At 55.6% G+C, this 11,158-nt stretch overlaps 1 protein-coding gene across 1 annotated transcript; it reads left to right on the forward strand.

Moving 5' to 3' along the window:
• Positions 1-6,522: 6,522 nt before the first annotated feature.
• Positions 6,523-9,600, forward strand: BZA05DRAFT_380550 (uncharacterized protein). The gene is made up of 3 exons (XM_051481916.1): positions 6,523-7,193; positions 7,351-8,999; positions 9,065-9,600. Exons 1-3 carry the CDS (start codon positions 6,929-6,931, stop codon positions 9,101-9,103), a joined length of 1,953 nt encoding a protein of 650 aa, XP_051334600.1. The 5' UTR covers positions 6,523-6,928; the 3' UTR covers positions 9,104-9,600.
• Positions 9,601-11,158: the final 1,558 nt, after the last annotated feature.

Consider the following 11,158-nt stretch of genomic DNA (forward strand, 5'->3'; position numbering starts at 1 on the left):
CACTATCACTCGGTGGCCGGCTTCAATACTTGGAGACTTGGAGATTTGGAGTTGTCAGGGGTGAGAATTCAGGCTTGGACTTTAGCTTGGCTCCAGCAGAGATCCTTGGGTAGAGCTTTGGCCTCCCGGAGGAGGAGGGGGGCGGGGGGGGGGGGAGGGGGGGGCAAAATGGCCGCTTCGCTGGCGGTGCTGCCAGGCCGTGTTGAGTTTCCTAGCCGCTATTGATGTATCATGTGTGCAGGCGGATCCTGGAGATTGCTGAGGTCGCTGACTCGCTAGGGAAGATACGGGGTGTGAGGTCTCTGAGTGGGAAGAAATGCTGGCGGAGACGAGGCCGTTCGTGGCATCTCCTGATGGCGAGCAGAGCTCAGAGCGGACTCTTCCTCCTGCAGCTTCGTCTCCCTGATTCCCTCTACTATGTGTATCTATCTTCGGAAGAGGCCAGGGCGTCGGGCTGGGCAGGGGAAGCCACGCCCACATCGGGCCGGGCCGCTTGACGAAAAGTTGAGCTGGACAATGGACAGTGGACGTGGAAAAGGTCACCGGTGTGTGTATATCGCCCGCCACGATCTACATATATAGCTAGATCGCACGCACCTAACAACCAAACAAATAGATATAGCTTTAGACTGGTCGTAGCTTCCACGGACCCCAAACCCACGGCTCCCAGCTCAACAGTCAACATGCCATCCCCACCGATCCAACTCGACCGCACCAACCACCGCCTATAGCCGCCACTAGTGACCACCTCCCGTTCGCCCACCTCTCGTTGGTCCACCTCCCATTCGTTCGTTCTTTCGCTTCGTTGTTCTTTCGTTTATCCATTCATTACTTAATAACGCACGCACGCAAGCCATATACCGGTAGTAGCCTACCTACCTAGACAATCCACAAACCGGCCTCCCAGACCTTACGCCTAGGAGTGCAACCGTGTACTTCCCGCAAGTCTCCATATCCCGCGTAAAACTCCAACCCGGCTCGCTCACGCCGGCACAAGCCGAAGCCGAAGCCAATACGTGCGTGCGGACAGCTCCGCTCTCTATACAGACATCCCTGCTCCTATCCACCCCCCGCGCGCCGGTACGAACCATCCCGCCCGCCTCACCGCGCTCCACCCTTCCCGCCGCCTCTCCCTTCGCCACCGTCGCCGCAGCCGGCATCTTCTACCTGTGCGCGTGTGTAGTCCTGGTGAACACCTCGCCCGTCACGATGCTGATGTTCCTGCTGGCGCTGCTGGTGGTTGTTGTTTTGGGCTGGCTGCTCATAGCGCTCGGCATCGTTCTCCTCCTCGTCGCTGTCGGGTTGGCGGCGGTGCTGTACGTTGTGGATGATGTGCTTGCTAGGTTTGGGGGTACTAGGTGGAGGGTAGAGACGGAGAGGGCGGTGAGTGGGGATGGGGCATCCCAGCTCCCTGTTGGTGGTTCAGGATAGGATGTCACCAGTATAGGTATGAACCGCCATTCTGTCGGAGACCTTTGCAGATCCAGATGCCTTGTTGCAACATCATCTGTTTAGCTTGGCCATGGTAGAGTTGGGCCTTGACACCTATTCTCATATCTACTGTTCACACGGGGTCCCAGTATTACATCTCATTCAATACCCTGGTTCACGACCACATTATTCTATTATTCCAACATGCCTAAGGCGGTGGAGAGCGAGTGATATCACATGCGTCTCTGCTGATATTTTCCTCGGGTTCACCACCTACTCGAGTACTCGGGTACTCCCTCCGTTCGTACCACAAGTCTGCCTTCGAAGGGTCATACACAGTGAGGCCTGGGGTGAGTTTTACGGCCATCCAATCCATCCAATAGATCCACCAGCCCATTGCTGTTTCACACCTGGACCATCATTCATCCCCACCCTCTCCCCGACGATACTGCTATCATACTATCATACTACTATACCACTATGCTATCGAAACCGCAGCCCATACCTACTACCTACCTACATATATCTACCTATAGCCATCGTCAGCCCAGACGGACGGACGGGCTGACGGACAACCGCCGCGTTTCAGAAATTTCAGAACTTTGTTTTCCAGATTTCCGGAACCGGCCAGATCCAGAGACAAGAGACGAGAGACAAGCGATTTTGAAGTTCGAACTCGAGACAGAACCAACACGCAACCAAGGCAGAGCCGTAGGATATAGTTGGGTAGGATTATGTATAGGTGGAGTGGTAAGTATAGATGGAGTGGTAAGCATTAAGTAAGTACATCGTACACACATGCTTGGGCTTGGGCTTGGAAGGAAATCCAACAACCGCACCGCATCCGCCGTCACTCTAGCCGGTCTGCCGGCCAGCCAGCCAATCCACTCTCACCACTTCCACCGGCACTCCACCCACCCACATATATACCGGCCACTGGCCAGCCAAGTCACCTAGTCACCTAGTAGAAGTAGTAGCATCTAGACCTCGCCCTCGCCCTCGCCCTCGCCCTGGACAATAGACAGTGGACTTCGTGTTGTACCTACCTACCACTTTTGCACCTTCTCTGGAGTCTGCACACACCGTACACGTACATAAATAACCCCAGACCTGCCAAGTAAGCACTTAACAAGCAAGCAAGCACATCATCTGCCCCCTTCTGCCAACTCCCTTGCCCGCTTCCTCCACCTCTCACACACTCTCTTCTACTCTTCCTCGCCTGCTCCCACCTACTTCCTCCCTCCCCACCAGCTGGAAACGATTTCCAACTGCGTCCCTCACCTGGACTAGACGTTTTAGGGCACTGGATCCCCATCCGTTCCTTCCATGTGGCCCATATCTCCGTTTGTCGCTGTTGTTGGCAGGTTGAGTATGGTATAGAAGCAGACAATGAAGCACGTGTCCCAAGCTGTATGCATATGCTGTGCTGTGCTGTGAGCTAGGAATGTATGTAGGTAGCAGGCGGGCACCCTCGGAATTAGGGAGGATGATGAGCGGTGGCACAGTGACAATGAAGCGATTGGGCGTTGGTGATTTCCTCCACGGATTCTCTCCAGCAACAAATGCCGTCCGTCTGTCAGGCCATTACTCGGCGGTGGCTCGCTGTCTGCCTATCTGTTCTGTCCAGCTCGAGCTCGAGCGAGGCACAAAAGCGCAGTGTAGTAGGAAGTACTCAATCGATGCAGTACAGGCTTTCCCCAAGTGTCCACAAGCAAGCAACACCACTCTGCCCTCTGCCATACGCATCGCGGGAACGCACAGCTGGTGCCAGGGAGGGGGAGAGGGAGGGGGCACGGCACACGACACACCAACCGCCAACATCCACTACAACCACTACCAAAGTCCACCCACTGTGTACTTACCTACCAGATGCAAACCAACCTTCAGCTCTTTGGGTTTCATCACCAACGTGGTTCCCGTATCCTTTTGCCCTTTTTCCCTTCCCCCTTTCCGCCAGGAATCACGATGCTCCTGGTCAATAACTCGAGCGCCCCCACCACCCCCACAAGTGAGTAAGTGAGTGATATTCCATGCACACCGGATCACCACATACCTCATACATACCATACACACCATTCACCCTTCACCCTTCACATAGGTACGTCCGCATTTTGTTTTTCGATCCAGACCTAGCCCCAGGCCTAAACCTAGACCTTTCCGGATTTATATTTATATTTATATTTATTTCTTTTCTTTTCGAATCCCCCCCTGGCGGTTCGATGGCTGGCTGGCTGGCTGGCTGGCTGGCTGGCTAACGACCGTTGGGCGATTGTCTGTAGATTGTAAGATAGACAGCCAGATAGATAGATATGCGATGTAGCAGACGATGTCGATGTCGATGTCACGATCCGAGACAGACAGACAGACAGACAGCCATACAGCCAGACGGATTGGTGTGGATGGATGGATATGGAAGCTGGGCCGAGTTGTGTGTTTTTTTCTTTCTCTTTTCTGTGTGACCACCACCTCGACGACCACCTCGACCACCACTACTAATGGAGGGAGGGAGGGAAGTGCGAGGAATTTCTTTTTGCGGTTTGGCCTGCGGTTTGCGGGAAGCTACCGCGTGCAGGTCTGCGGGTCTGCAACTCTGCGGTGGTGGTGGTGTTGTGGTGTTGTGGTGTTGTGGTGTTGTGGTGTTGTATGTAGTGGTGGTGTATGTACTCGTACATTGTAGCGTAGGTATGGGTGTCACAGAGCGAGATGTGGAGATGTGGAGAAGTGTGTGTGGGTACATGACGTACGACATGTACTAGGTTTGTAGTTAGTGGATGAGGGGGGTGTGTGGTTTCGAAGCTGTGCGGATGATGATGGTGCTGATGGTGCTGGTGATGATGATGGTGGTGTGCATGTGCGAGGTGAGAGAGATCGCAAGTGGAAGTGGAGGTGAGTGTTGGTTCGCCGAGTATGAGGACTCAAGGAGCGATGAGGTCTGGGCTTTTCTTTGTTGCTGGGGTTATTGTTGTTATTGCTGCTGCTGCTGCTGTTGTTGTTGTGGTGGTGGAGGAGGACCAGAGGGGCATTCACTCGCGAGTCGCGACAGCTACCATCGACCACCGCCGGGTGTGAGACGGTGAGAGGCTGTCGACTCTCGACTGTCGATTCTCTCTCGGCGCTCGTCGTCACAAGCATCATAAGCCTCACTTCACTCCTCACTCCTTCTCTGCTCCTACCACTAGTCCGGAGGAATGAATTGCTTCCTTGCAGGGTTGGATTGCCGGACTCCACCCGAGGATTACCTACCAGCGCCAGCCCAGCCCCAACCCAAGTGGCCCAAGTTACCCAGGTTGCCCACCCAACCCAACCCCGGATGGATAGCTGCAACGTGCGAAAGAAGAGCAGAGCAGAGAGATCGGAAACGGTCGAGTCTCGCTCGCTTGAGTCGCCAATCAGCGGGTGGCATTTACGAACGGACGAGACAGCTTGGGAGGCGGATTGGGATTTTTTTCTTTTTTTCTTTTTTTCTTTTTTCGGTTTCTTGAGGTGGGATGAGAATAGAGAAGAGAAAAGAGAAGAGACGGTGACGGATGGGGAGGGGGGAGGGAGGAGGGTGAATAGAGGGGGAGGAGGAGGGCGAATAGAGGAGGCAAGAGGAGGGTGAATAGAGGAGGGAGGAGGAGGGATGAGGAGGAGGCAAGAGGAGGAAGGAACGAAAAGCAAACACGATGAGGGGCAGAGTAGAGGCTCGATACCTCCTCTACTCCACCGTACCCAACCGTCGGCTCACATTTGCCTTCTTGCCTTCTTGCCTTGGAAGTCTTGGTGCTGTCGTTCGTTCGTTCGTGTCGGACTCGATCTTCATGTACATACTCGCGCTCGTCACGAGATGCCTCGCCGCTGCAAACTGCCTGCTTCCATCATTCGATATCAAGTACTCTACCTTACTCCACTCCACTCTACTCCACTCTACTCCATGTACACTCTGCTTCCTACGAAGCTTTCTCGGTGCTGGGTAAATGCTCTACTGACCTTTTTTTTTGCGTTAGATTGCCCGCTGACTTCTTTACCCTTTCCTGCCGGTCACGGTGCCGTGTGCTGCTGCTGCTGCTGTGGTCATTTCCCTCGTCCTCTTCCCCGAAGGAGTAAGCAAAATACAGTACCGCTCTCTTTTTCACGTTCAGTTCCTGGCACTGGGACGACTGGAAGCTCGAAGCTTAACCAAAGCTCAAAGCTCACAGCTTGAAGGGCGAAGGTCAAAGAAGAAGGGCGAAGAAGAAGACGGCCAGCCACTCAGTCTAGTCCCTGCAGCACGCCAAAAAAGAAAAAGAAAAAAAAGAAGAAAAAAAAGAAGAAAAAAAAGAAGAAAAAAAGAAAAAAACAAAGGTGAGCGACAAAAAACGAACGAGGCTTTTTTGCTTTGTTATTCTCCCGCCAAGTCCGCTCCTGGGTCGCAACTTGGGACCATTTCGACGATATTAAGCCGAAGCTGGCTGCTGCCAGGCAAGATTGGGGACAGGGTGGGTGTCAGGCTCTGCAGGCTTAGGCGCACAACCTAAGCTTCAAGGAGAAAGGCTTTTCTTGAACGACTCTTCAATTGCTGCGCAGAACGAGACAAGTGACAGGACACAAGACCGAGAGAGAGAGAGGGAGAGGAAATAGCCAGGCCTCTCTAGTCTTGTTGGCCCTCTTCGCCTCTCCCTCCTCTTACTCTTACTCCTGCTCTTCCTCCTCCTCCCCCCCCTCCTGCTCCGCTTCTCTTCACACTCTCTTCACCGTCACGGTCTCCGCCGCGCTATCCCCCCCCCGACTCCCGCTCCCCCGCTCCTCCCTCCATCCTCCCTCCCCCCCACAGCCCCTCCATCATCCCTCCCACCCCCTCCCCCGGACGGACCACTCCCGCCCGACCCCTTCAGATCCCAAGGCTTCGTACCTTCGGTCCGGGCCCGCTCTCCATTGCCGGACGGTTTGCTAGATAGACGTTCTTTCGCTTTCTTTGGGTCGATCTTCTTGCTCGTGCCAGTGCGTCACTACCTGCCTGAAGCTCTGCTTGTGGTGCGGTGCTGTCTGTCTGTCTCGTCCGCCGTCTCGTCCATCGTCTCGTCTGTCCGTCGTGTCCAAAGTACTCTACCTAACGAACGTACCCTCCCCCCCCCCCCCGGCAACAATAATATCCCGCAAGGTCCACACGTCCGAGGTCGTCATCCAGCCCGCATATCCTCTGTTTTTGTTTAGCCGAACAGCAAGCAGAGTCCGCGCCAGGAAAAGAATTTCTTTGCTCATCTCTCTCTTCTCTCCGCGCCCCATTTCAGCCCTACGTAACGAAACAAACCTCCGGGCACGCGACACTGAGACCTTCCTGCCTCCATCCCATTGCACAACCCACCACCACCGTCCACCAACCATCGTTACTACGTTTGTCGCCGTCGCCACCGACCAGCACTACCTCTTGCCGAAAGCCCACCGCCCCAATTCCACCCATCCGCCCTCCATCCGCCTTCATCCGTCCACCCGAGACCAGCTTGACCGCACCGCTCCATCTTGATTCCAAACCACGGCCATGATGGTAAAGTCGGAACCATCACCGACACTAACACCGCCCTCACAGGACTCTAACCTGTCGGGTGGGCACGGAGGAGGGGCCACCAATGGCAGTGGCGGCGGCGGCGGGAGCAATGGCTCAGGACCGGAACAATCGCAATCGACTTCCTCGACTCCAGCACCTTCGTCAATCGCGCGCTCCAATGCGAAGGACCCGTCCAGACCGCGGAGAAAGAAGGCCCGTCGGGCTTGCTTCGCTTGTCAACGGGCGCACTTGACATGCGGTAAATCCTCTCTCTTCCGATCCTCCTCCTCCTCTCCATCATCTTCCTCCACCACCACCTCCTCCTCCTACTCCTCCTCCTCTCCATCTTCCTCCCCACACATGCCATCACACATCCACACCCCGCCTCCCCCGCAAACGCACTGACCTGCCGCTAGGCGATGAGCGTCCCTGCCAACGTTGCATAAAACGTGGCCTTCAAGATGCCTGCCACGACGGCGTTCGCAAGAAGGCGAAATACCTCCACGACGCGCCCATCGACGACGGTCCTCCCGAATTCGCGCAGCAGCCATCGTCTTCCGCCGGATCGTATCCTTACCACCATCCCCAGCTGTCGCAACCGTCGGTCGCCACCGAGATGCTACCCCCCGACGGAACCATCAATCCCAACTCGATCGAGTCCCCCGGCGCCGCACTCGTAGATCAGGCACAACAGCACGCCTTCTCGCAGGCGCCAATGTTCGACCCGAGCGATCCTGCGCTGTTCAACTTTGACATCGCCAGCTTGAATTTCGAGAGTCACTATGGAGCGTTGGAGTTTGGCGTGCTCGGGCAGATGTCTAACGGCGGAGGCGGCGGCGGCAACACCAACAATGGAGGGAATGGTGTGGGTACACCGGATAATAATAATTCCGGTCCGGGGTCGGCCTATGGCTACTCGCCGGGGGTGGTGGGAGCGGATGCTTATGTTGGTTTCGCGGCGCCGCAAGATTCGTCGTTGGGGGATGGATGGACATCGCGAAGTACCAGGCAGGCGGCGAGTGCTGGTGACGGAACGACCGGTTTCGCGAATACGTACATGATCGAAGCTGGCCCCGGTTCACTGACGTCGCCGTCTCCGCCGGTAGAGAGTCCGCGACAGAACTACACACCCGCGAGTACTAGCGCTGCCGTCCAGGGCTCCTACGCCGCAAGGGACGAGGCACCTGTACCGCTGGGCTCGCCGTCATTTTTCTCGACACCACCGCAACCTCAGAACCGACCTGTCCAGCCTTCTGCGTTGCACCACGTGCAGAGTGCTTCGCACCAGGTATCCGCACATATCCACCAACACCAGCCCCTCCAGCGCCGGCGGCGTCCTGACGATCCGAGCCAGATCTACTCGTCGATAACGCAGCCATACCCCTACGCCCTGCAGCACCACCGGCTATTCCACATGCTCGAAACGCGCTTCCCGAAAACCAGTCTCCTGCGGATAGCACGCGCGATGGCGTCGTTCCGTCCGTCGTTCATCGCCTGCACGCAGACACTGAAGGCGGACGATCTACTTTTCATGGAGAAATGTTTCCAGCGCACACTATGGGAATACGAGCGCTTCATACAGTCGTGCGGCACGCCCACCATCGTGTGCCGCCGCACGGGCGAGGTGGTCGGCGTCGGAAAAGAATTCTGTATGCTTACGGGTTGGGAGCGTGCCGTCCTTCTCGGCGAGAAGCCGAATCGCAATACCAACCGTCCCTACGTGAAACCCCCCGGCTCCGGACCGGGCGTACTCCAACCTCCCCCCGAAGACGATATCCAGGGCGGTGTCCGAAGACCAGTCTTTCTGGCCGAACTCCTCGACGACGAATCGGTCGTTGAGTTCTATGAGCAGTTTGCACGACTCGCCTTTGGCGACTCCAGGGGTGCGGTTATGACGACATGTAAAGTACTCACCTATCAGGCGCCCCTGGAGGATGGTGAGAGCAAGGATGGGGTCATGAGGAAGTCGGGCGGACTGGCAGGGAAGGAGGGCAAGGTGGATTGTGCGTTCTGTTGGACCATCAAGAGGGATGTTTTCGATATCCCAATGTTGATCGTGGGCAACGTGAGTCTTCATTCCGTGGCATGGGTGTATGGTGTGGAGCGGAGTGCTAATGTTCATTCGCATAGTTTTTGCCGATACTGGGCAAGACGAGTGAGAGCGGGTAGGCCGATCCGTCCGTCCCCCACATGGACGCAGGACGCGAGTCGTCATCCGTTTCACTGTGTATGTACTTGTTAGGCATTTTCTTTCGTTTTCTTTCTCGCGTGTTGATTATTTTCGTCGGGGCTGTCGGTGACTAGCATTTTTCTTTCTCCCTTTCCCCTTTTACGTACCTACCGTACTTACTTACTTTGTTACTTTGTGGCATGAGTCTTGTTTACTGGGTGGTGTTTGGCGCTCCTGCTTATTTGCTTGCTCGAGTTGTGTCGTGTCGTTGTGTGCAGTTCTGGGTTTCTTATATGGTTTGGGTAGAGATGGGAGCGGGAGGAGTGTAGGAGGACAGGTGGGAAGGATGCAGTAGGAAGGATGCTGTGAGGAGGAGGATAGGAACAGGATGGAGGGAAATGTATTTAACTACTTAGATGAATGTTTTGGAAGAGGTACGATACCAGTGTAGTGCTCTGATGGTTATCAGTGAGTGAGTTTGAGTGAGAAGATTGGGGGGCGGGTGGGGCGGGTGGGGCGGGCGGGGTAGGTAGCTTGAATGATACCGGTATGTACAGAAATCGGTGTGCACGGAGAGGATGCTTGGAACTACTTGCCTACGAGTAGGTATCGGGGGTTGAATGGTCGCTCGGCTCGAGCTCATGGTGAATGGCCGAGTGAAGGCTAAACCGCTCCTCGAAGTCTAGGTGGACCGTGCCGGTATGCCGGCTGCCCACGGGTCAGCCAGCCAGTCAGGACTCAAGGGTCAGCCAGTAGCTAGTGAGGACCACACGGCCATCACCAAAGCATAGTCCATAGTGTTTGTTTTCCACAACTTTGACGCTCCGGTCCTGTCATCAAACTGGTAGTCGGGGTAGGTAGCTTAAGTGATACCGGTATGTACTGGGAACCGGCGTACACAGAGCGGGCGAGGTACTACCCCCGAGCACTGTAGATATCGGGGGTTGAATGGTCACTCGGCTCGAGCTCATGGAGAATGGCTGAGTGAAGGTCAACAAATCGCTCCTCCGAAGACTGGGTAGACCGTGTGCCGGGTCAGGCAGCCCACGGGTTAACCTATCGGGACTCAGGACCCACGGGTCAGCCAGTAGCCAGTGAGGACCACACGGCCATCACCAAAGCATAGTGCGCAGTGTTTGTTCTTCACGGCTTTGACGCTCCGGTCCTGTCGTATCATAACGGGCGGTAAACAGCCACAGTCAACTAACTATAGCTATTGACTACGTAGACTGACCTCACCTTACCTCGTCATACTAGGTACTACTTACTCTGACCTCTAGACTTGTACGCTGAACTCTGACCTCTGACCTTTGGACTCGTACTCTGACCTCTGGACTCGGGACTCGTCACGACTCACGAATTTAGAACCCGTCGGCATTGACTAATGCTGTCTCGGAGCTTCCGGATCTTCCGGGCCTTCCGGACCTTCCGCCCGAGAGAGTTCGGGGTGGCCCGAGCAAGTGGCCCGGCTGACTGCGCTTGGTTGGTAGCTGCATACCCGTACCGGTAGTGGTAAGCCGGGGTATCGGTTTGGTGGTTGGTGCTGGTGGTGGTTGCTGCTGATGAATGGGGGTTGCTGGTGCTAGTGAATGGGGGTTGCTGGTGCTAGTGAATGGGGGGGTGAATAGGTGATGGTGAATGGAGGGTGGTGGTGGTGCTGGTGAATGGGGGGTTGGTGGTGGTGCCGGTGGTGCTGGTGAATGGGGTGGTGGTTATGGAGGTGAATGGGGAGTGGTAGTGGTGGTTGGGGCAGGTTGACTCTGGAATAGGTAGTTCAATCCGTTGAATTACCGTAGTGGGAGTGATTGGAGTACCTAGCTGGAGTAGCTGGAGTACCTATTTGGAGTAACGGTTTCCCCGAGAGCTTAGGGTGTCGTCCTCCAGCGGGCTATTCATCACGATCACTCGTCGAGTCGCCGAGTCGCAGCAGGTCAACGAACGGGTCCGGGTCAACGGGTCCAAGTCCGATTCTGCTGGCTGCTGCCGGATGTCCGAGAGTCGAGGCAAGACACATACCCGAGAAACTGGAAAGTAAAAGCATCATCGTCACCCGA

This window comes from Tricharina praecox (assembly GCF_024521635.1).
Source record: "Tricharina praecox strain CBS 144465 chromosome Unknown BZA05scaffold_57, whole genome shotgun sequence".
In the NCBI taxonomy this organism is placed as follows: domain Eukaryota; kingdom Fungi; phylum Ascomycota; class Pezizomycetes; order Pezizales; family Pyronemataceae; genus Tricharina; species Tricharina praecox.